General features: G+C 56.0%; 1 protein-coding gene and 4 long non-coding RNA genes across 6 annotated transcripts in view; all 5 read right to left on the bottom strand.

The window, feature by feature from the left end:
• Positions 1–61: 61 nt before the first annotated feature.
• Positions 62–1,611, bottom strand: CLDN9 (claudin 9). Its single transcript, XM_032257881.1, has one exon. It carries the CDS (start codon positions 1,196–1,198, stop codon positions 545–547), a length of 654 nt encoding a protein of 217 aa, XP_032113772.1. The 5' UTR covers positions 1,199–1,611; the 3' UTR covers positions 62–544.
• A 5,442-nt stretch (positions 1,612–7,053) lies between these two features.
• Positions 7,054–8,967, bottom strand: LOC116536221. The gene is made up of 2 exons (XR_004262540.1): positions 8,792–8,967; positions 7,054–8,393 (listed from the first exon to the last, which is right to left on the bottom strand). It is a non-coding gene; the product is annotated as an uncharacterized LOC116536221 (long non-coding RNA).
• A 5,680-nt stretch (positions 8,968–14,647) lies between these two features.
• LOC116536220 lies at positions 14,648–15,815 on the bottom strand. The gene is made up of 2 exons (XR_004262539.1): positions 15,361–15,815; positions 14,648–15,133 (listed from the first exon to the last, which is right to left on the bottom strand). It is a non-coding gene; the product is annotated as an uncharacterized LOC116536220 (long non-coding RNA).
• Positions 15,816–15,817: 2 nt separating this feature from the next.
• LOC116536219 lies at positions 15,818–19,023 on the bottom strand. 2 transcript variants are annotated; one of them, XR_004262538.1, is made up of 7 exons: positions 18,984–19,023; positions 18,535–18,666; positions 17,647–17,688; positions 17,482–17,514; positions 17,251–17,313; positions 17,138–17,167; positions 15,818–15,930 (listed from the first exon to the last, which is right to left on the bottom strand). It is a non-coding gene; the product is annotated as an uncharacterized LOC116536219 (long non-coding RNA). The 2 variants fall into 2 exon arrangements; XR_004262537.1 differs by lacking the exon at positions 15,818–15,930 and having other exon boundaries at positions 16,984–17,167.
• Positions 19,024–22,624: 3,601 nt separating this feature from the next.
• The window catches only part of LOC116536218, a 2,716-nt gene continuing 1,672 nt past the window's right edge, over positions 22,625–23,668 (bottom strand). Inside the window, exon 3 of the long non-coding RNA XR_004262536.1 lies at positions 22,625–23,126. This is a non-coding gene — a long non-coding RNA (uncharacterized LOC116536218). The remainder of the gene's footprint in view (positions 23,127–23,668) is intronic.

Below are 23,668 nucleotides of genomic sequence, written 5' to 3'. Positions count from 1 at the left end.
AAGGGAGGCCACCTGGCTGTCCCTGCCCAGCCCCAGTGGTGGTGAACAGATCAGAGGGAGCCCAGTTACAGATGTTCTCTTTATTCCCAATCTTGGGTGGCGATGTCAAGGAAGGGGAGGTGATGGGCAGACTCTCCATGCCAACTCCAGGGTTGGGAGGGTACAGTCAGCTGCTTGGTTTTGGAGCCAATGAGCTGCTGCCTTTTTGGTGAAGCCAGGGTTCCTTGGGCAGGGGTGGGCTCAGAAGAGAAGGAAGGCCAGCCAATGTCCTGGGCAATGGAAATAAACAATTACTGGGGAGGTGGGGGCAGGCCAGGGTGCCCAACACCTCTGGGCTGCCCAGCTCGGGGGAGAGCATCAAAGAGAGCCCCACTGAGAAGAGCTCAGCCGGGCCAGCAGACCCAGCCCTGCAGCCAGGCATAGCTTGGGCTTTTGGAAAGTGGGTTTTCCTAGGGGAGGGGCTTGTAGTGGAGCAGGGCCTCTGGTCAAGGTCGAAGGTGCAGGGCAGTGGGGAGCAGCAGGCTCTGAGGGGGAACCCTCCGCCTCACACGTAGTCCCTCTTGTCCAGTCCGGACGCGCCTGAGCGGGAGGGGATGGAGTAGCCCAGCCTAGGTCCCTGGGGCCGCTCGACCTGGGGCGGGGGGCACGTGCAGCAGAGGAGCCCCCCACCCAGCATAAGCAGTGCGGCCGCAGCCCAGCCCAGGTAGAGGGAGGCCCCCAGCTCCCGCTTGAGGGCCTCAGCCACCAGGGGGTTGTAGAAGTCCTGGATGATGGCGTGCGCCGTCCAGCACACGGGGATGAGCACCAGGATGCCAGCGAGGAGAAGGATGACCCCCCCGGTAAGCACGATTCGGGCCTTGGCGCCTTCGTCCTCCACACAGGTGGTACATTGGGCACCTGTGATGGCCACCAGGAGGCCAAGCAGGGCCAGCAGGAGGGCCACGACACAGAGGGCTCGAGCAGCCTGCAGGTCCTGCGGCAGCGCCAGCAGCGAGTCGTACACTTTGCACTGCATCTGGCCTGTGCTCTGCACCACGCAGGACATCCACAGCCCCTCCCACACCACCTGGGCCACCACGATGCTGTTGCCGATAAAGGCAGTCACCTTCCACAGGGGCAGGGCGCAGGACACCAGCGTTCCCAGCCAGCCCAGCACAGCCAGGGTCATGCCCAACAGTTCTAAGCCAGCAGAAGCCATCTGGCCCCTTGATGAGGTCTTCTCAGCCCCAGACAGCCTGGGTGACTCAGCGGGTGTGTCAGGTGTGCTGGGTGGGAGTCTTCGTGCCCAGAAGAAAGGGGAAGCCAGGCCAGTTCTCAGTTTCAGGAGCCTCTTGAATGGCGTCTCTCTGTGCCTCTTGCAGGTGTCTCTGATCCTCGCAGAGCACAAAGCAGACTCTGGGCCCCGCTCAGCTGAGTGGTGGGTGTCACCTCGAGGGGCGGCTGTCCATTAGATGCCCTGAGAGTGCTGCTGCTCTTACCACCCTGCAGTCACGCCTGGGCTGAGTTCACAAGGGCCCTCCAGATGCACCGCCACGCTGAAGACAGCCTTGTCCCCTCTGGGCTGGCGCAGATTTCCACTGAGCGATTCAGCCTCTGACGGTGCCACCTGGGGACTCTGCCGGCTCTCAGCTGCAGGCGGGGTTTTAAGGCCCAGGCAGGGGAGGAGCAGAGTGAAGTGCAGGGAGGCCGCCACAAGGGAGACCTGAGCCACAGGGAGGGTGCGGGGATAGCGGCTGGTAGGCAGCGGGTGGATGAGTGGCCTTGGGGTCAGCAGGGGACGCTGCAGCTGAGAGTGGACAGGGGAGGAAGAGCATGCATAGCATCCATGCATGTGGGAACCAAGGGCAAAGGAGGGGAAGATGGAGGACCAGCTAAAGAAGAAGAAAGGGAGCGGGGGTCAAAAAAGTAACAGGCTCAGGGCAGAAACGCATGCAGGAGCTTCGACCTGCCTTCCTGAGCCTTATTCTCCTACAGCCCTCCCCGGCCGACTCTGCTCTCCCCCGGCCCAGTTTCGTGATGCAAACATGCCCCAGCTCCCCAGTATCGCCCACCCCCGCCTACCTGGGACTCTCTGGAATCTGATCCATCCTCTGTCTCAGCCCACTGGCCCTGCTAGCTCCCGGGGGAAAGGCCACGCCCGCACTGTTCCCCGGACAACAGGTGCCTGGCGCCCAGCTCAGGTGGCATCGCCCTGGAAACGGCCTAGAAAACTACCCCCACCTTCAGCCTCAGCTCAGGTGTGCTCTTGCCACCCCTGCTGAGTGGCAGGTTGAGCTGAGCTGCCCAAGGTCTCCAGAGTCCAGAGTATACTTGGCCTGTTGTGGAGGTTGGGGGGGGTACTCCGGAAGGGGGATGGAGGTGGGAGGGGCTTAGGCTGGAACCCAGGGTCCAGCACAGCCCAGGACCCAGTTGTGGGTGGGTGAGTAGCCAGGTAGCCTTCCCGGGCCAAGACACCCCAGAGGTAGGCATGGGCATTAAACCCAGGGACTCAGGTATCCCAAGACTTACCTTCCAGTTTGCAGGAAAGCCTTCCCTGCAACCCCCTCAGAGCCTGTGATTCTGGCCAACATGGGTGAAACCCTGTCTCTACTAAAAATACAAAGATTAGCTGGGCATGGTGTTGCATACTTATAGTCCCAGCTACTTGGGAGGCTGAGGCAGGAGAATCACTTGAACCTGGAAGGTAGAGGTTGCAGTGAGCCGAGATTGCACCACTGCACTCCACCCTGGAGACAGATCAAGACTCCATCTCAAAAAAACAAAAACAAAAACTGGGTGTGGTGGTGGGCACCTATAATCCCAAGTACTCAGGAGGCTGAGGCAGGAGAATCGCTTGAACCCAGAAGGTGGAGGTTGCATGAGCCAAGATCGCACCCCTGCACTCCAGCCTGGGCAACCTTGTGAGACTCCGTATTAAGAGGAAAAAAAAAAAAGAGAAAGAAAAAAAAGTGATGTGAGGAAGATTCTCTCCATTCATACAGCTTCCAGGGAGTTGCAGAGGATCCTCAGAATGGGCCCCCAGCTGGAACAGCCTCTCACCTGCCTGGTCCTTGGATGGCTGGGGTATGCTGGCACCCACTGGCTGTTAGGGGCAGGGCTGGGGGTGCCCACCAGGCACCATGCACATCTGGTGGCTGTCTCACTTCATGGCACTGCCTTGGGGAAACCGGTGGCCAGGCACATCCTGCTTAGTGCCCCTCACCTATTCAGTGGGACTTTGTTTATAAAGGTCTCTAACCTCAAGGAGTGTTCAGGGTTCAAACCCAGGGTATGAGCATCACTTTTTTTTTTTTTTTTTTTTGAGACAGAGTCTCACTCTGTCGCCAGGCTGGAGTGCACTGGCTCAGTCTTGGCTCACTGCAACCTCCGCCTCCCAGGTTCAAGCAATTCTCCCGCCTCAGCCTCCCCAGTAGCTGGGACTACAGGTGCGCACCACCACGCCCAGCTAATTTTGTATTTTTAGAAGAGAGGGGCTTTCACCATGTTAGCCAGAATAGTCTCAATCTCCTGACCTTGTGATCCACTGGCCTTGGCCTCCCCAAGTGCTGGGATTACAGGCGTGGGAGCTCACTGACCTGCTGGGCTGGCCTCTGTCTGCCTTTCTTCTCTGCTCTCCCCACACCCATCCTGTGACATCCGAGCCCCAGGAGCTGGGCGAGCTGGACAAACCCTCTGCAAGATTCCCTGAGTCCATCGATGGCCATTTTCCAGCCCAAACTAGCTACCACCACACTCCAGCCTAGGCGAGACTCGGTCTTCAAAAAAAGCATCACTTCTGGGAAAGGGTTTTAGCATCTTTTGGGTCCAGGCACTGAGGCTCACGCCTGTAGTTCCAGCACTTACTTGGGAGGCCAAGGTAGGAGGATTGCTTAAGGCCAGGAGTTTGAGACTATCCTGGGCAACATTTTCTACAAAAGATAAAAATACAAAATTTTTTTTTAATTTAAATATTTTATTTTTACAAAATACATTTTCTACAAAAAATAAAAATACAAAAATTAGTCAAATGAGGTGTTTCCTGTCTGTAGTCCCAGCTACTCAGGAGGCTGAGGTGGGAGGATCTCTTGAGCCCAGGCGTTGGAGGCTGCAGTGAGCTATGATTATGCCACCGCCCTCCAGCCTAGGCGAGACCCTGTCTCTAAAAAAAGAAAAATGATACTTAGAAGAGAGGTTTATACTTTCCTTCAGCTTTGCAAAGGGGCCTTGATCCAAAACAGTTTAAGATTTTTCTGGAAAATACAGAGACTGAGGCCAGCGCCAATCAGCTGGTCTGGAAGGTAAACAGAAGTCTGGATTCTTTACCACCCCCCAGGCCTCTCCACTGAGAGGGAGTCCTCCTGTACAAGGGGCTGACCTGGTGGCCCCACAGAGTCTGGAGGACGGGCAGCCGGGGGCGGTGATGACCAGGGCTGGAAAATGGCCAGCGATGGATTCAGGGAATCTTCAGAGGGTTTGTCAGGCTCGCCCAGCCCCTGGGGCTCGGATTTCACAGGATGGGGGTGGGGAGAGCAGAGAAGAAAGGCAGACAGAGGCCAGCCAGTCCGTGGGCTCCCTCGCAGCTATCCAGGGGCCTCGAGGAATCCAGCCGCACAGGTTTGGGCAGCTGTCAGGAGGTAGCCGGTGAGCCTGGCCCTCAGGAAGGCCCCCACCTGGAGGCCCCAACCCAGGGACTATTCTCTTCCCCGGGCCTGAACAAGTCCTCCTTTGCCTTGGGTCTAAGGTGATCAGGTCGTCCCACTTTTTCGCGGGACAATCTCAGTTTGAATATTAATTCCTGCATCCGAGGGACAGCAGAATGGCTGGTCCACTTGCAGTGGGCCCTGCCTCGGTGGCCCACCGGTTCCACAGGCAGCTCTAAACCCCTATGTTATAGCCTGGTGGGGAGGCTGCACACATCCGGTGAGTGTGGCACCCGGAAAAGGCATAAGAGAACCCCAGGTTTTGTTGTTTTATGTTTGTCTGAGATGGAGTTTCACTCTTGCTGCCCAGGCTGGAGTGCAAAGGCAATCTCAGCTCACCCAAACCTCCACCTCCCGGGTTCAAGTGATTCTGCCTCAGCATCCCAAGTAGCTGAGATTGCAGGCATGCACCACCACGCCTGGTTTTTTTTTTTTTTTTGAGATGAGAGTCTCATTCTGTCGCCTAGGCTGGAGTGTAGTGGTGCGATCTCGGTTCACTGCAACCTCTGCTGCCCAGATTCAAGCAATTCTCCTGCCTCAGCTGCCCGAGTAACTGAGATTACAAGCGCCTACCACCTTGACCAGCTAATTTTTGTATTTTCAGTAGAGACAGGGTTTTACCATCTTGGCCAGGCTGGTTTTGAACTCCTAACCTAGTGATCCACCCTCCTCAGCCTCCCAAAGTGCCGGGATTACTGGTATGCGCCACCTCGCCCAGTGACCCCAGGTTTTTAAGACCCCAATTCCTCTTTGGCCCAACATCTCCACACTCGAGCGGAGGAAAGAAATCCCATACTCCAGGAACTGGTCAGCTGTGGGAGGCGGCTGCTCAGCAGATGGTCATATCCCCACCCAGGTGACCATCCCGCTGGACTTGCCTTCACAGTGGCCCCAGGCAGCTTCAGCCTCCTCCCACCCTAAGTCTCCCACTCCAGATCTCTAAGATAAAACAAAGTATTTCCCTAAGCCCGAGGTTGGGTGGGGGGGTGGGTGGAGTAAAAGTATGTATGTGGAAATACATCTCAGAGCCTAAGAGAGGCTGGAAGAGGGTGGTCGGGGAGCTGCCTACATTGGGAGGATTTCCAGGACAAGTGGGCAGCAATTTGCCTGTTGTCCTCAGCCTTCGCTAGGCCCAGGCTGAGAGGCCCCACACCCTCTCCTAGGCACCGCCATGCACCTGGATTCAGTTGGATCTTGGGAATGGAAGGGTTAAGGTTGGGGCCTAATCAGGGACTTCGAGGGGCTGGAATGACATTGATATGGAGAAGTGGGGGCCCCTTGGTGTGGTTACCTCCTCAATGGCACTTTAACATGTCCAGTGAAGTCCCCTCCCCCATCTGCCATGTCTGGGGAAGGAGGTGGGGAGGGGAACCTTCCCCATTGTACTACCCTGGGAGGAAAGGAAGCTGGCTCTCCACTAGCCCCTTCCTGGAGCGACAAAATGGACCTCGTTTTTGTTCCATCTAGGAGGGTAGAGGGAAAGGAAGGCTCAGGTGGGCAGAAGAAACCGGAGTTCAGCTTAGGTAGGGTGGAAGTGGGTTAACTTGCACCTCTTAGAGGGGGAAGTGTGGCCCCACAACAAAGGGAGGGAACAAAGTTACCAGGAGCTACCATGTGCCAGGAGGAGTTCGGGGGTTGGTGTGGGGGCTGCACGCTGGGAACACCAAGGGCAGAGTCACCCATTGCACCCAGAGGAGCTGAGACCCTGATCTTACAGGTAGACAAGCCAGTCCCCTGGCTCCCAAATCAAAAGGTGCAGCTAGATCGCGGTGGCGCGGCAGTCACCCTCACGGGCTTGCTGCACGCCTTCAAAGATAGGAAGGAGCTCACGGAGCTGAGCCAACCTGTCCAAGTGCAGAGCAGGAAGTAGGAGATGCCTAACATCGACCCAGACCCTGGCTTCAGAGCCAGTCCCCTGGGTGGGCTAAGAGGGCCTCCTGAGCCTCTTTCCCGACAGGCAGTGGGGCAGGGCCTCTCCTTCTGGGCATCCCAAGCACGGCTCCATTCCTCCTTTTCCCAAATTCTTTGAGACTCCCAGTACAGGGAAACCCACGGAGATGCAGGGGAGGCTCCCCTCCACCTGCTGGCTCACTCTCACAGCCACGTCCCTGGCCTGGAAAGTGCCCTTTGCTCCCCACTTGCAGGGGGCAGTGGGCTGGACTCCTGGGACTTCGTGGGACCCCCCACCCCAGGGCTCCCTGAGCAAGTCACAGCTGCCCAAACCTCAGGTGCCTCCTGGCTGTAAAGCAGAGAGAAGAGACAGCTCTGCTTCAACCCTGACGCCTCCCTGGGGGTTGAGGTAGTATTGACTCAAGGCAAGCATATTATGCCAGAGCATGATGGAGGTTTCACTTGTAAACCTGGGCAGACTCCATTGACTGGGTAACAATTAACTTTATTATCAGTTGTAACTGTCGATTTCAACCAGCAGCAGTTACTGCTCCCACGCTTTGAGGGTGGGGGCCCCTGAGGTTACACTGTCTTTAAGGGTAGACTCTGTCCCTGTACTTCCTGTTACTTAGCTGAGAGAGTAGTCCTAAACTATATAAAGTTCCAGGAGTGGCAGGCCAAAGGGAATGGGCACCTGGCCATAAGTCAGAGAAGAAGGAGAGTCACTCTATTTTCTTCAGGTGCCAGTAAGACCTTTATCAAGGTACTAGTGCCATCAGCTCCTGCCCAAGGGCACCCAGGGCTCCAGGTCACTGAGACAGGACCTAAGACACATTCCATTCTGGGAAGACAGCTGGGAAGGCAGGCCAGCCCCAAAGAAGAGAGACACTGCCTGTCTGGATTGGATGGGGGTACGCAAAGTACCTCCACCCCCTTGGCCCTGGACTCTGTGAATGTGATCTTACTTGATAAAAGGCCTTTGCACATGTAATTAAATTGAGGATATCAAAATGAGATTATTCTAGATTTTAGATGGGCCCTACATTCAATGACAATCTGACCTCTTAAAAGATAAAAACAGGGAGATTGGAGACAGACCTGGGGAGAAGTCTTGTGAAGAGGGAGGCGAGAACTGGAGTGATGTGGCCACAAGCCACAGAAGGCCTGGAGCCACCAGGCAGTGGGAGAGGCAGGAGGGACCCTCCTCTAGCACCGGTGAAGGGAACATGGTCCTGCCCACACCTTGATTTCTGACTTCTGGCTTCCAGAACTGTAAAGAATAAGTTTCTGTTGTTCGAAGCCACTCAGTGTGTACACATATGTTACTGCAGTCACAGGGAACTAGTACACTGCCTTTCTCGGTGGTGGGTCCTGGGCTCTCCAGGGTCCCCCAGGGTCAAGGTTAGCTTCCTGATACCGGTCCTGGGCTGCTGGAGAAGAGCCCACTGAGATAGAACTTCCGCCTGATTACCTGAGCTCAGGCCACCTAGGGAACAAAGAGAACTTTATTGAGTCGTAGAGGCTGCACAGAAACTGGCGGGTGGGGTGCGGGCAAAGCCAGAGAGAACAGGAGCCTCCTCTCAGGGCCTAGCGCGGGAAGGAGGGGTAGGGAAGCTCTCCTGTCCCGTGCGGATGACTTCACAGCCCTTGCATGTGACCTTCGGGTCCAGTATCAATCCACACCGTAGCTTCCCTGGTCTGCACGGCCAGCCCAACCCCTGGATCTGTTTCAGTTGAAAGTTAGACTTCTCAAGTCTTTTGAGGCAGGATCAGAATTTTCAACAGTCATAAACTGAGGACGGTCTTAGCCGTGGCATCCAGATCCTTTATTTTTAAGAGAAACGAAAAATCTGGATATAGTTAAAGCACTTTAAGCTTTTGTTTTCATCTCCTTGATCCCCCATTTCCTTGGACATGTGCTGTAGGCTCCGCCCGCTGCCCTGATCACAAGCCAGGTTATCAGCCCCGGGGATGGGTTACATTCTCAAATAACCTAGCAAGAGGACTGCAGGAGGGCACCAGGGGAAAATGGAAGAAAAACCCGAATCTTTAGACGAGTCTATTTTCAGACTCGCCCCTTTCTCTACTACACCTGGGCTGCTACCGATTCCCCTTTATCTCCTCCCCAAACTGGGCTCTAACCCCCATCCTCTGAATCCATGCCCGGGGAGGGCGGCTAGGGGCACTGGCCCTGTGTCCAGGCAGGGGGGCTGCTCACTCACCCGCCGCGGGACCGCCGGGTCAGCAGGGAGGCGACAGGAAGAAATGCGGCGGCGGCGGGGGCGGGGGCAAAGCGGGCAGTGGCCACGGGTCGCGGGTAGCGGGGGGCGCCAGCAGGCTGAAGGGCGAGGGCCTAGCAGGCAGCGGCGGCAGTGGCTGCGGGGGCGGCTCGGAGACTAGGGGCAGGCGGCCGCGCGCACCCATGGGCCCAGGGGCAGCTGCGACGGCGGCCTCGGGCAGCGGAGGCAGCGGCAGGTGCGCGGGTAGCGGCGCGGGCGCGGGCAGGCGCGGCAGATCCTGCAGAGCGAGCGCGGCTGCGGGCGGCGCGGGCGCGCAGGCCTCAGGCGGCAGCTCAGGCAACGCCAGGTGCGCTCCGGGACCCCACGGCGCCAGCGGCTCGGGCCGCAGTGGGAGCGCGGGCAGCGGCGGCAGCTCGGCCAGGGCGAGCGCGGAGGGCGGCGGCGGCCCGGGGCTCAGGCCCGGCGGCAGGCTGGGCAGCGGCGGATGCGGCAGGGACGGCGGGGGCAGCGGGGTCGGCTGCAGCGACGAGCGGGCCCGGCCCAGCCGCGAGTGGGCGCGGGCGCGGGCGAGCCGCGGGTGCGAGCTGGAGCGGGGCAGCCGCGCAGCCAGCTTGGTTGCGGCCGCCACCCCAGCGCCCCGGAGCGCGCAGGCCGCCGCGGCCACGAACCTGCAGAGGGGGCCAAGCGCAGCGCTCCGACCGGCCGGGCCAATCGCAGACGCCCACGCCGTGCTCCAGCCAATCAGAGACTAGTGCGCTCGCGGCCTACGGGCCCCTCCCGGCAGCTGGCGCGGGCTACTCTTGACAGCCAATCAGATATCAGCGCTCTCCGCCAAGTTCTTCTTCCCGCTCTTTCCTGGTCGCAGCCAATCACTGTGTCCCAGGTGCCGCCGCTGCTCCCCGCCCTCGACTAGCCAGGAGACCCGGCACTGCACAGGCGCAGTGGGCGCCCCCACCTGGCCTGAGGATCTAAGGATTCGTTGCGACCCCGAGGCGCTCCTCCCTACCAATTTGTTTTTTTGTTTTTCTGGTGGCTTTTTTGGGGACTGAGTCTCACTCTGGCGCCCAGGCTACAGTGCAGTATCACGAGCACAGCTCAGTGAAGCCTCGACCTCCCGGGCTCAAGCAGTTCTCCCGTGTCAGCCTCCCCAAGTGACTGGGACTACTGGTGCTCGCCACCACTCCTGGCTAATTATTATACTTTATTTATTTGTTTATTTGTTTTTGAGTCGGAGTTTCCCCTCTATGCCCTAGGCTGGTGTGCAGTGGTGCGATCTCAGTGCGCAGCAACCTCCGCCTCCCGGGTTCAAGCGATTCTCCTGCATCATCCTCCTAAGTAGCTGTGATTACAGGCGCCCGCCACCACACCCAGTTAATTTTTGTATTTTTAGTAGAAATGGGGTTTCATCATGTTGGCAAGGCTGGTCTCGAACTCCTGACCTCAGATGATCCCCCCCCCCCCCCGCCTCGGCCTCCCAAAGCCCTGGGATTACCGGCGTGAGCCGCCGCGCCCGGCCTAATTATTAAATTTTTTGTAGAGATGGAGCCTCACCATGTTCCCCAAGCTGGTCTCGAACTCCTGGGCTCAAGTCATCCGCCAGCCTCCGACTTCCAAAGTGCTGGGATTCCAGGCATGAGCCACCGCGCCCGCCCACCCCCATCAATCTGGAGTGTGACATTGTCCTGTTTACCCATAGCAATTCAGGTATGATGATTCTGTGTGGGTGGGTCACGGTACACAGATTTCCATTCAGTTATCTTATGAGAAAGACAAAACAATATCAGAATTCAAAAGCAAAGTTTGGTGATAAGATATTTAGCATTTTTTGTGTTCTTGAGAATGTAAATGACAGATGGGTAAGAGCCTCATAGCTCAGAAGAAAAAGGATAAAATGATCAAGCTATTCAAAGTTGGAATATAGAAACTTTTTTTTTTGTCAGGATCTTGCTCTGTCGCCCAGGCTGGAGTGCAGTAGTGCCATCATGGCTCACTGCAGCCTCAATCTCCTGGGCTCAAGCGATCCCCTCATCTCAGCCTCCCAAGGAACTGAGACTACAGGTGTGTGCCACCATGTCAGGCTAATTCTTTTATTTGTAGAGATGGGAGTCTCACTGTGGTGTGGAGGCTGGTCTTGGACCCCTGGGCTCAAGCAGTCCTCCTGCCTCAGCCTCCAAAGTGCTGGGATTACAGGCATGAGTCACTGCACCTGGTGGAAACCTTTATAAGAACAATTAAAACAATATTATAACAACATTTCTTGGTGTTAAGGGACATCCTCCACCATCCTCACTGACAATTGGTCAGTGGCCACTGTGCAGATGTTGGCTCCTAATCCTGTTCTCCAGTAAAGAGAAAAATCTTGGAATGTGGTTTACTCCATGCTGTGGTGCAGAGGAAGACAAGACCATTTGAATAGTATGTAGTATGTATGTATGTATTTATTTTGAGATGGGGTCTCGATCTGTCGCCCAGGCTGGAATGCAATGGTGGGATCTTGGCTCGCTGCAATTTCTGCTTCCCAGGTTCAAGTGATTCTCCTGCCTCAGCTTCCTTAGTAGCTGGGATTAGAGCCGTATGCCACCACGCCTGGCTAATTTTTGTATTTTTAGTAGAGAAGGGGTTTCACCATGTTGGTCAGGCTGGTCTCGAACTCCTGACCTCATGATCCACCCGCCTTCGCCTCCCAAAGTGCTGGGATTACAGGTGTGAGCCACTGCGCCAGGCCTTATTTTTCATTTTTGTTTATTTATTTATGAGACAAAGTCTCCCTCTCGCCCAGGCTGGAGTGCAGTGGCAAGATCTCAGCTCACTGCAACCTCCCCGTCACAGGTTCAAGCACTTCTCTTGCCTCAGCCTCTTGAGTAGCTGAAACTACAGGCATATTCCACCATGCCTGGTTAATTTTTGTATTTTTAGTAGAAACAGAGTTTCACTATGTTGGCCAGGCTGGTCTCGAACTCCTGACCTCAGATGATCCGTGTGCCTTGGCCTCCCAAAGTGCTGGGATTACAGGCGTGAGCCACCGCGACTGGCCAAGACCCTGAATATTTTTAAAGAATCAGTAATTCTGTGAAAAAGCAAAATTGTGTGATTCTCCAATAGAGCACATCAGATGAAGCAGGCAAGAAAAATCAGGCTGGAATTTCGATACTATTTACAGAATCTCATGAATGTTAATCAACCCAAAACCTTGTGCATACTGAGGTAAGGTGTTGGTCTACATCCAAATTCCGTGATCATAAATCAGGCTAAAAAAAAGAAGAGGTGGTGCCAGATAGGAATGCCAGATCCCAAGGAACTAGCTTGCAAGAAGAGGCTTGGATTTGGAAGGGCTCAGCTCAGAGGGGAGAAAGGTTCAGCCAGGTGCGGTGGCTCACCCCTGTAATCCCAGCACTTTGTGAGGTCCAGGTGGGAGGGTCGCTAGAGCTAGAGTTTGAGACCAGCCTGGGCAACAGTGAGACCTCCTCTCTACTAAAAATTTTAAAAATTAGCTAGGCCTGTTGGCGTGTGCTTATGATACCAGCAACTCAGGGGTGTGAGGCAGGAGGGTCACTTGAGCCTGGGAGATTGGGACTGCAGTGAGCTATGCTCAAGAGACCCTGCTTCAAAAAAAGAAAAAAAAAAAAAAAAAAAAAAGAAAAGAGGAAAGTAAAAGTAGTTCTGAGACATAGCTGGGTGTGGTGGCACGCACCCGTAACCCCAGCTTACTTGGGAGGCTGAGGAGAGAAAATCTCTTGAACCTGGGAAGCAGAGGTTGTAGTGAGCCGAGATTGTGCCACTGCACTTCAGCCTGGGTGACAGAGCAAGACAGTCTCAGGAAAAAAAAAAAAAAGAAAAGATAAAAAGACCAGGCTCAGTAGCTCACACCTGTAATCCCAGCATCTTGGGAGGCTGAGGCAGGTGGATTATGAGGCCAGGAGTTTGAGACCAGTCTGGCCAACATAGTGAAACCCCACCTCTACTAAAAATACAAAAAAAAAAGGCCAGATGTGGTAGTATGTGCCTGTAATTCCAGCTACTCAGGAGGCTTAGGCAGGACAATCATGTGAACCTGAGAGACGGAGGTTGCAGTGAGCCGAGATAGTGACATTGCACTCCAGCCTGGGCACCAGTGTGAAACTCCATCTCAAAAAAAAAAAAAAAAAAGTTCTTGGACTGGCCAGGCTCTGAGTCAAAGTTCAGCACTGTGGGTCAATTTCTAATTGCACAACCTCCACTCTGGACCCTGCCTCTGTGTGTACTGTTCGATACATTTGTAATCATGGGGTGAAAAAATTAAGCTGTCCTGTAGCACTGACACTGCTCCAGAATTAGTAACTGGCTTTTAAGAAGTTTGGAAGAGTTCAGCCGGGCCAGGTGTGGTGGATCACGCCTGTAATCCCAGCACTTTGGGAGGCCGAGGCAGGCGGATCACAAGGTCAGGAGTTCGAAACTATCCTGACCAACATGGTCAAACCCCATCTCTACCAAAAATACAGAAATTAGCCACGGTGGTGGCTCACACCTGTAATTCCAGCTACTCAGGAGACTGAGGCAGGCGAGAGAGAGAGAGGGAGAGAGAGAGAGAGAGAGAGAGAGAGAGAGAGAGAGAGAGACCATGATCACCATGATCACGCCAGTACACTCCAGCCTGGGACAGAGTGAGACCCTGCATCAAAAAAAAAAAAAAAAAAAAAAAAAAGCAGTCATCTGATATACTAAATGTTTGATTTATTTATTTCCAAGAGCCCCATAAGTGCTTAGGAAGATGCTGATTTTGGATTTGTACCTGGCTCCATTAAGAGAATCAAGTTGGTTATGTGTCTCATTGTTGTTTGAGAAATCTAAGGGTATTTTGTTAATTGGGCATTTAAGGCATGCTAAATACTTAGGGGAAAGTCGAGCTGTGAAATTCATATATATATTTTTTTTTTTGAGACTGAGTTTCGCTCTTGTTACCCAGGCTGGAGTGCAATGGCACGATCTCGGCTCACTGTAACCTCCGCCTCCTGGGTTCAGGCAATTCTCCTGCCTCAGCCTCCTGAGTAGCTGGGACTACAGGCACGTGCCACCATGCCCAGCTAATTTTTTGTAGTTTTAGTAGAGACGAGGTTTCACCATGTTGACCAGGATGGTCTTGATCTCTTGACCTCGTGATCCACCCGCCTCGGCCTCCCAAAGTGCTGGGATTACAGGCTTGAGCCACCGCGCCCGGCCTCATATTTGTTTTTATTTACTTATTTATTTCTCTTTTTTTTTTTTTTTGAGATGGAGTCTTGCTCTTGTTGCCCAGGCTGGAGTGCAATGGCGAGATCTCAGCACACTGCAAACTCCGCCTCCCAGGTTCAAGTGATTCTCCTGCCTCAGCCTCCCGAGTAGCTGGGATTACAGGAGCCCGCCACCACGCCCAGCTAATTTTTTGTATTTTTAGTAGAGATGGGTTTCACTATGTTGGTCAGGCTAGTCTGAAACTCCTGACCTCAGACGATCCACCCACCTCGGCCTCCCAAAGTGCTGGGATTACAAACCCGGCCACTTATTTATTTCTCTCTTTTTTTTCCATTTCTTTTTTTTCTTTTTTTATGTTTTAACAGTGCTTATATGAGAAAGACTTATTTATTTCTTTATAGAGATGGGGTCTCACTGTATTGGCCAGGCTGGTCTCGAACTCGTGGGCTCAAACAATCCTGCTTCAGCCTCCCAAAATACTGGAATTACAGGTGTGACCTACCATGCCTGGCCAAGCTGTGAAATTTATAATCTAATTGATCATTCTTCAAAGAATGTGAAAGTGAGTTTTACATCCAAATTATTAGTCAATACTGTTTCCGGAAGGCCCACTGTAAAGGCTAAGGAAAATGAGGTTTTTATCTAGTAACTTTATTAGATCGATTATAAATTAAAACACAAATAATGAAGTGTTCAATTCCATGCTTAAGTTCCCCAGCCTGGATGTAGTTCCCCCACTACAAGGTGACCAAGTGATGCCCTCCCTGAGGGCAGACGTTGATTGAGTCTGTTTTCTTCTCATGGTTTCTCTCACTGGGAACATGGTCCCTGGCACGTGGCCTCATGGATGTTTGTCGAATGAATGAATGAGGTGCTGGGTAGTGGCTGCAGGCCTGCCCATGCCAATCCCACCCTGGTCAGCAAGCCCTTTGCATGGCAAGCGGAAGCAGGCAGGAAAGCATGTTTGCGGTTCTAGGGAGGAGACCCAGGCCAGGCAGCACTGGAGGCCAAGCCTGAGGGTCTGTCTTCCTTGGCGGCTGGCGAGGGTATGAGGCAGAGGTCCTCGGGACCGGCAGGAGCCCTGCAATGCTCAGCATTTCCCCAGAGGGCAGCGGCCTGGGAAGAGGTAGAGATGGGACAAGGGAGGGGCGGGGCCCTAGTGAGGCCTTGCCTCCTCCTTCCCTCCCAGGGACCTGAGCCTCTGGGGTCAGTCGCTCAGCAGTCACCTACAGGTGGCAGAAGCTGCTATCCCTCCCGAGGGCTGGGTGCCACCCCCCATGGGGTTGGAGGGGTGACCGTGGGAGGCCTTTGGGCAGGCGGCTGGGCCACTGCGCCTCCCTCACCTCCGTAGCCATTCCCCATCTATCCGGTGCTGCCTCTCTTCACCCCAGGGCCCCCTACAGCACAGACAGACGACCAGGGGCACTTGGGTCACCAGAGAGCTTCCATCCACCCCAGCTTCCACCCAGGCTCTGGGAGACCCCCACACCCTGAAGGGCCCAGGGCTCAGCTTCCCAGGGGACCCTGGGGAGAGGGATGGAATATGGGGAACTGGTTCCCCAATGGCCCACATTCCCAGCTTTATCACCTCCGCATTTCGGTCCAGGGTCCAGGCTGGCACTCAGGGTCCCAGGCTCTGGGCCTCTCCTCCAGCCCCATTCCTTCCTGCTCTTCCCTGCCTGTGCCCTCCTGGCCTCTTCCCATTCATTCCATCCCCTCCATCTCTGCGGGGCTGTGGGTCAACCAGGGCCCAGGGCCTAGTTGCCTGAAGCCATCTCTGATGGCCCCAGCACATTCACCTGGCTGGTTCCCGGCCTCAGCATACTCGCCTCCTGCCTGATATCCAGGCTTCAAGCCAGTCCCCCAGGTCTGGAGGGTGGGCCAGGAAGAGCCCCACAGCAGCCTAGCCTGTCCTGTAGGAGGAGAGCTGGCATGGGCACCCTTGCCCACCAGAGCTAGGTCCCCCTAGCCCATGTTGGGCTTGGCTCTGCTCCCTGAAGGCCCATTTCTTTTTTCTTTTTCTTTCTTTCTTTTTTTTTTTGAGACGGAGTTTTGCTCTTGTTACCCAGGCTGGAGTGCAATGGCGCGATCTTGGCTCACCGCAACCTTTGCCTCCTGGGTTCAATCAATTCTCCTGCCTCAACCTCCCGAATAGGTGGGACTACAGGTGCGTGCCACCATGCCCGGCTAATTTTTGTATTTTTAGTAGAGACGGGGTTTCACCATGTTGACCAGGATGGTCTCGATCTTTGACTTCATGATCCACCCGCCTCGGCCTCCCAAAGTGCTGGGATTACAGCTATAAGCCACTGTGCCCGGCTCTTTTTTCTTTTCTTTTCTTTTTTTTTTTTTTTTTTTGAGACAAAGTCTTGCTCTGCCACCAGGCTGGAGTGCAGTGGCGCCATCTCGGCTCACTGAAACCTCCGCCTCCTGGGTTCGAGTGATTCTCCTGCCTCAGCCTCCTAAGTAGCTGTGACCACAGGTGCATGCCACCACACCAGCTAATTTTTGTATTTTTAGTAGAGACAGGGTTTCACCGTGTTGGCCAGGATGGTCTTGATCTCTTGACCTTGTGATACATCCACCTCGGCCTCCCAAAGTGTTGGGATTACAGGCGTGAGCCACCAAGCGTGGCCTCGCTCATTTCTTTTTTTTTTTTTTTTTTTTTTTTTTTTTTTTTGAGACGGAGTTTCACTCATGTTACCCAGGCTGGAGTGCAATGGCGCGATCTCGGCTCACCGCAACCTCCGCCTCCTGGGTTCAGGCAATTCTCCTGCCTCAGCCTCCTGAGTAGTTGGGATTACAGGCACGCACCACCATGCCCAGCTAATTTTTTGTATTTTTGTAGAGACGGGGTTTCACCATGTTGACCAGGATGGTCTCGATCTTTTGACCTCGTGATCCACCCGCCTCTGCCTCCCAAAGTGCTGGGATTACAGGCTTGAGCCACCGCGCCCGGCGCTCATTTCTTACCATTTCCTTCAGGGGCTGGAGCCGAGGCTTTGGGGTACACCAGAGCTTTCACCCCATCCCCTGCAAGAGACTCCAGTCATTCCCACCTAGCCCCTGGGCTGTTGGCTCCCCTGCCCCACTGCACTTTGTCCCCTGGGTCTGACTCACCATTCCTAAAGCCATTGGCCCCAGGGAACCCTGGAGGAGGAAAGAGGGTGTCAGAGGCCGGGCTATGGCCTCTGAGCCCAACGCTCCCACCTCCGCCCCCGCTCCCCAGGCACCTGGCTGTAGGCGGGCCTCGGAGAAGACCCTGGCTCCCAGGACACCATTCCCATAACCAAAACCTGCAGGAGAGAGATTGGAGAGGAGCTAGGGACAGCCTAGTGGAACAGGGACAGCATCAGGAGGGCCAGGTGACCTGCTCATAGACAGCGGGATTCAGACAGACAGATTGACTCAGGCATGTGGGAGATGCCAGCTTCCGCCCAACATAGGGGCCCAGGAGGACTCACCAATTTTCTGTGGCTCGAGGCCGCCATTGAAACCTGGGGGAGAGAAAACTGTGACTCAGAGATGGGGGTCAGAGAGAGCCACAGCCTTGGCGTCCCCTCTTCCTGGGGTGGCAGAAGAAAGAGGAGAGGAAGGGAGGGGAGGAACTCCAGGAAGGGCCTCCTCACCCAGTTCTGCTCCTGGTCCATAGCCATTTGGAGGCTGGTGCCCTGTGAGGAGAATGGAGGTCAGTGTGGAGGACCCAGACTTCCCCTGATTCCTTCGGGGCCAAAGATGGACTATAGGGACCCTGAAGTGGAAGCAGGAATTTTCCTGTCCACAGGGAATGGAACCAGAAGAAACTTAGAGAGCAGCAAGAGGCCAGGCACGGTGGCTCACACCTGTAACTGCAGCACTTTGGGAGGCTGAGATGGGCTGATCACTTGAAGTCAGGAGTTTGAGACTAGCCTGGCCAACATGACCAAACCCTATCTCTACGAACATTACAAAAATGAGCCAGGTATGGTGGTGCATGCCTGTAATGCCAACTACTTGGGAGGCTGATTTTGCAGTGAGCCAAAATTGCACCAGTGCACTCCAGCCTGGGAGACAGAGCGAGACTGTCTCAAAAAAAAAAAAAAAAAAAAAAAAAAAGCAACTCGGGGAGGGACTTCCTGGCCTCAGGTTGCCTGAATAGCTGAGGCAGCCTAGGGAACAAGGTTGATGAAGGCGTGACCCTGATCTGGTGGATAGACCTAGTTGAGAGTTTGTGCCTCTGGGATGTGGGGCCTGGGGGCAGAAAGACTCACACCTGCTTTCTGAGATTTCAGCTTCCACTGGATGGAGAAAAGTTGGGGCAGGAGTGAGCCCAGCCCAGGACTTGGGGGGCTGCAGCTGCCATGGGGCAGGGATGGAAAGGGCTTCCATACTGGGGACCACATGGGGTCCCAGAGCCAGAGTTCAGGCTTCTCCTCAGCAGATCACTGTGTGACAAGTCACTGCCCTCTCTGAGCCTCAGCGTCAGAGGACAGGACAGAGCCAGACATGGCAGCTAGGCACTCCCACTCCACACTCACCTTGGAACTTGCCATTCTGTACCGCGGAAGGAGGCTGGGATTTCAGGCCCCAGACACCCTCTCTGTCCGAAGGGATCCCTGGAGTGGGAAGCCTGGGGAGGAGCAGTGGAGCGACCCTCGAACTGCAGGGACCTAAGATGGGCAGGAGGGGAGGGGTGGGTGTGTACTCCAGGCCAGTCCTCACTGACGCTGCCTAGGAGGCCTTGGCCTGGCCAAGCCACCGGCCTGTGTGGCTTCTAGGGCAGACCTGTCACCTAAGGGGGACATTAGCCAGGCTGGAGAAAGCCCAGCTCCCTCGGGCCATTCCCTGCTCGGGAGACTGGGGACCCCGGCAGGGGACGGAGGGACATAGGGACCTGGCAGGGATGGGGCTCCTCGAGCCCCTCCATCTTCCAGCAGCCTCCCTCTCCCTCCCTCCTGGGCCCCCACCCCAGTCCCAGTGGCCTCACCTGGCTGGGCCCGCAGCCCATTTCCATGGCCATATCCTGGAGAGGGAAAGCAAAGATGAGCGTGGTAGCACTGGGGGTGGGGGCTGGAAGGGCTGAGAGGCAGAAGGAGGTGCGGGGCAGAGGGGGGTGGGGAGGTGCTCCCCAACGTGCCTGGCTTCCAAGCCTTCAAGCTCTCTCGCAGGCCTGGGGAGAGGCAGAAAGAGGCCAGTTCAGACCCCGGTCTACCCCATGGGGGTAGTGAACTCCTCTCTCCTCTGCTCATCTCCCTAGCCCTCACTTCTCACCTGACAGGAGCCCCAGCTGGGTCCCTGGTGTGTATCCTGGGATGGAGAGCAGGGCATAAGGGTGGGCTTGGAGTTGGGGACCTCAGAGGAAGCAGGAAGAGGGGCAGAGAGAAACTCGGCTTTGGAGGTTTCAGATCCCTTCCCAGGCCAGACACCCATGGAAAATGACGGACAGGCCGACCCCACCCCGCCCCATCCCTCCCTGATACCCAACTCTGCCCCTTGGAGCCCATCCCCCTTCCCCTCTGCCCCGGATCCCGCCCGCCTCCCTCACCTGGCTGGGCTCCTTCCCATAGGAAGGCTCCAGCTCCAGCCTGTTCTTGCACCCTAGGGAGACAGGGTGCGGCTTGGGGGGAAAAGGGTGGAGGGGGTAGGCTGTGTCTGCACGCAGGGAGAGTGACAGAGGTGGAAAGGGCATACCTGGCTTCTGAGGTTTCATGCCCTCTCCAGTGCCTGGAGAGATGGGAGCAGGTGAGGTACCCATGTCGCACCCCTCACAAGGGGCCTCTTCCAGATCCAGCATCTGCCCCCTCACCTGGTGCCCATGCCGACCTCCCCTACCTGGTCCATGGCCAGTGGGAACTGTGGGGCTTGTGGAGCGGCATGGGGAGAGGCTGGGGTGCAGAAGGGGGCTGGCGCCTGGCCCCCTATTCCTCCCAATTTAGGAAGTGGAGCTCTGGGCCTCTCCCTCCACCTTGTGCCATCTCCACTCCAGACTCTACCCCCCTAAGGCTGCAGGAGCCCCCAAGAGAACCCTCAGAGGCCCTCACCTCTCTCCTCTTCTCTGTAACCCCAGCAACCCCAGCCCCCCAGTACCTGTTCTGTAGCCATTCTGGGCTGAGGGGCCTGTGGGGAGGGAGGGGTGAGCAGGGGTTTGGGATTCTAGCTGAGGCTGGGGCAAAGGGCCTGTGGCTCCCCCTTCAGAGCCAAGTCAGAAAGCAGGAGTCCTGGAGCTGCCCCTCCTCCCTCAGTTTGGTGCCCACCTGCCCTGGAGGCCTGGAAGGGAGGCAGGGACAGCCGCCTCCACACCCCCTTACTGGCTGGGCTCCCAGCTCTCTCCTGAGTCCCAATGGAGCTGAGGTGGCGTGTGAATGAGGGAGGGAGCTCAGGGTTTGGGGGAGGCAGAGGGACAGGCCGGGTGGGCTCACCTGGCTTTTGGGGCTTCATGACCCCCACAGAGCCTGGTCGAGAGACAGGGAGCAGGTGAGGGACCCAGAGTCTCTGTCTTGGGCCTCCTGGAACCCCAGCCCTGCCCCTACCTGGTCCATAGCCATTTGGAGCTACCAGGCCTGTGGGGCAGAAAGGGGAGCATGGTAAGGCTGAGCCGGAGGGGCACTGGGAGGCAGGGGCCAGGAAGGGGACCTTGGTCTCTCCCCCACCTCCTCTCCCTGCAGTCCTTTGTGCTCCTACAGACCTCTCCTCACTCATGAAGCAGGGGTCACCCCTCCCCTGGGAGTCCCATGCAGACCCAACTCAAACACCATGGGCTAGGGGAGGTGGGGCCACAGACGCCGGCAGTCCCCTCACCTGGCACCTGAGGCTTCATGCCCGCTTCTAGACCTGGGAGAGACAGAGAGGCTGATGTCAACTCCAGCCAATACTGCCTACCTCCAGACTCCAGCCCTTTGTCCCCATGGCCCAGGCTTCTCTCCTCCCGCCCTACTTCCTAACCGCTCCGGCCCCAGGGCCAGCTGCCCTCACCTGGCTGGACTCCAAGTCCATTTTTGTGGCCATAACCTGAGGGAGAGGGACAGGGTGGGTGTGAGACGGCGGCATGCAGAGGGGGCATCAGGAGGAAGCAGCTTGGCTATGAGAAGCCCTAGAGACAGGGCAGGAGGGCCAGAGCCCTCCCCCACCTGTCTTCTGAGGCTTCACTCCCCTTCCCAGGCCTACATAGAGAAACGGAGGCGGAGCCACACCGGGCTAGCCAGTGGCACCCATTTCAGACCCACACTCTGTCCTCCTGGTCCCGTGGCCGCTCTCTGCGTTCCCCATTCCCTCCAAGAAGCCTGGGTTAGGCTGGGTGCAGTGGCTTACGCTTGTAATCCCAGCACTTTGGGAGGCTGAGATGGGTGGATCATCTGAGGTCAGGAGTTCAAGACCAGCCTGGCCAACATGGTGAAACCCCATCTCTACTAAAAATACAAAAATTAGCCAGACATGGTGGCGGGTGCCTGTAACCCCAGCTACTCAGGAGGCTGAGGCAGGAAAATCACTTGAACCAGCAGACGGAGGTTGCAGTGAGCTGAGATTGCACCACTGCACTCCAGCCTGGGTGACAGAGCAAGACTCCATCTCAATAAATAAATAAATAGGCCGGGCATGGTGGCTCACACCTGTAATTCCAGCACTTTGGGTGGCCAAGAAGGGCAGGTCACCTGATGTCAGGAGTTCAAGACCAACCTGGCCAATATGGTGAAACCCCGTTTCTGCTAAAAAAAAAAAAAAATACAAAAATTAGCCGGGTGTGATGTCAGGTGCCTGTAATCCTAGCTACTCGGGAGGCTGAGGCAGGAGAATCACTTGAACCCGACAGGCAGAGTTTGCAGTGAGCCGGGATTGCACCACTGCACTCCAGCCTCGGTGACAGAGCAAGACTCTGTCTCAAAAAATAAAAAAGGCTGGGCTCCTGCCCCAGGTGTCATCACCTGGCTGGGTTCTGGCCCCAGGGAAGGCCCCTGCTCCCAGCATCTTCCCATATCCTGGAGAAGGAGAGGGAGTATGAACCAGGTGCTTATGGCTTCAGGAGTGCGTGCATAGAAAGGCAGACTAGGGCAGGGCTCACCTGGCTTCAGAGGCTTTACAACTTCGCCAAGGCCTGGAGGAGATATGAGGCCCGTGAGCGACTCAGGGGCCCCACCCACAGTTTCCCCGAGTCCTTCCTTACCCCTGCTCTTACCTGCTCCAAATCCAAATCCATTCTGGGCTGTCAAGACTGTGGGGAGAGGAGGGTGGGGTGGGGATTTGGGGTTTGGTTGAGGCAGAGGTGAGGGAATTCTGGAGGCCTCCTCCCAGCTGCCCTCGGTTATTCAGCAGCTCAGCACCCCCGTGAGACTGGGGAGGGAGGCAGGAAGAGGACACCCCAGGGGCAGAACCCCAAACCCCACCTCTCTCACCTGGCTGAGCACCCAGCCCATTCCCACTCCCATTCCCGAATCGTGGGGGACAGATGGAGGTGAGGATGAGAGGGGGAAGAGGGCTCTGAGAGCTGGAGGGACAGAAGCTCAGGGGAGATTCAGGCTCACCTGGCCCCTTTGCCTTCACACCCCTTCTAAACTTCAGGAAAATGGGGAGCAGATAAGGTACCCAGGAGCCCCCAGCTCACATCTACCCCAGAACCCCAGCATCGAGACCCTAGCTCCTCCATCCTCTCAGGACCTGCTCTGTGGCCATTCTGAGCTGGGGGGCTTGTCGGGGAGGGAGGGCTGAGCTAAGCTGGGGGCACAGCGCCTAGAGCTCTCCTCCAAGACCAAGCCAGAAGCCAGTGATCCTGGAGATGCCCCCCCACCCCTCTCCATCATTCACCAGTCCCACCCCTGGAAGGAAAAGGCCACCCAGATGTGGACCCTGGAACCCCAAACTCTATCCCCTTCACCTGGCTGGGCTCCCAGCCCAGTCCCATACTATAATCCTGGGGGAATAGATCAAGGCAGGTATGAATGAGGGGAGGGAGCTCAGGGTTTGGGGAGGCAGAGGGACAGGCCGGGGCAAGGCTCACCTGGTTTCTGTGGTTTCACACCCCCAACATAGCCTGGTGGAGAGACACGGAGCAGGTGAGGAACCTGGGGCCCCAGCTCTAGGCCTCCCCAAACCGCAGCCCCACTCCTACCTGGTCCATAGCCGTTTTGAGTGGCGGGGCCTGTGGAAGGAGAGAAAGGGCTAAGGCCCTCAGCAGCCCTGGCCGCCATCTCCAGCCACCTGGGGCAGGGGTGTCACCACCTCTGACTTCAACCAGCCAGAAAGGTAGGTTCCTTTCCTCAGCAGCCTGCCACTGTCAAGCTCCAGCTCCTGCCACTCTGGGTCTTTAGCGCTTGCTTGAGTCTGTACCTTCTTTGTTCAAAACTCTTTATTTTTATTTTTATTTTTTTAAATTTTATTTATTTTTTTATTATTTTTTGAGACGGAGTTTCGCTCTTGTTACCCAGGCTGGGGTGCAATGGAGCGATCTCAGCTCACCGCAACCTCCGCCTCCTGGGTTCAGGCAATTCTCCTGCCTCAACCTCCTGAGTAGCTGGGATTACAGGCACGTGCCACCATGCCCAGCTAACGTTTTGTATTTTTAGTAGAGACGGGGTTTCACCATGTTGACCAGGATGGTCTCGATCTCTTGACCTCGTGATCCACCCGCCTCGGCCTCCCAAAGTGCTGGGATTACAGGCTTGAGCCACCATGCCCGGCAGA

Source organism: Sapajus apella, unplaced genomic scaffold, assembly GCF_009761245.1.
Source record: "Sapajus apella isolate SASKATOON/1434 unplaced genomic scaffold, GSC_monkey_1.0 scaffold99, whole genome shotgun sequence".
Lineage (NCBI taxonomy): Eukaryota > Metazoa > Chordata > Mammalia > Primates > Cebidae > Sapajus > Sapajus apella.
This window is presented reverse-complemented; position numbering and strand designations above follow the sequence as displayed.

Bases quoted from the DNA above. Each gene is read 5' to 3' on its own strand.
- CLDN9 (XM_032257881.1), bottom strand. From the start codon at position 1,198: ATGGCTTCTGCTGGCTTAGAACTGTTGGGCATGACCCTGGCTGTGCTG.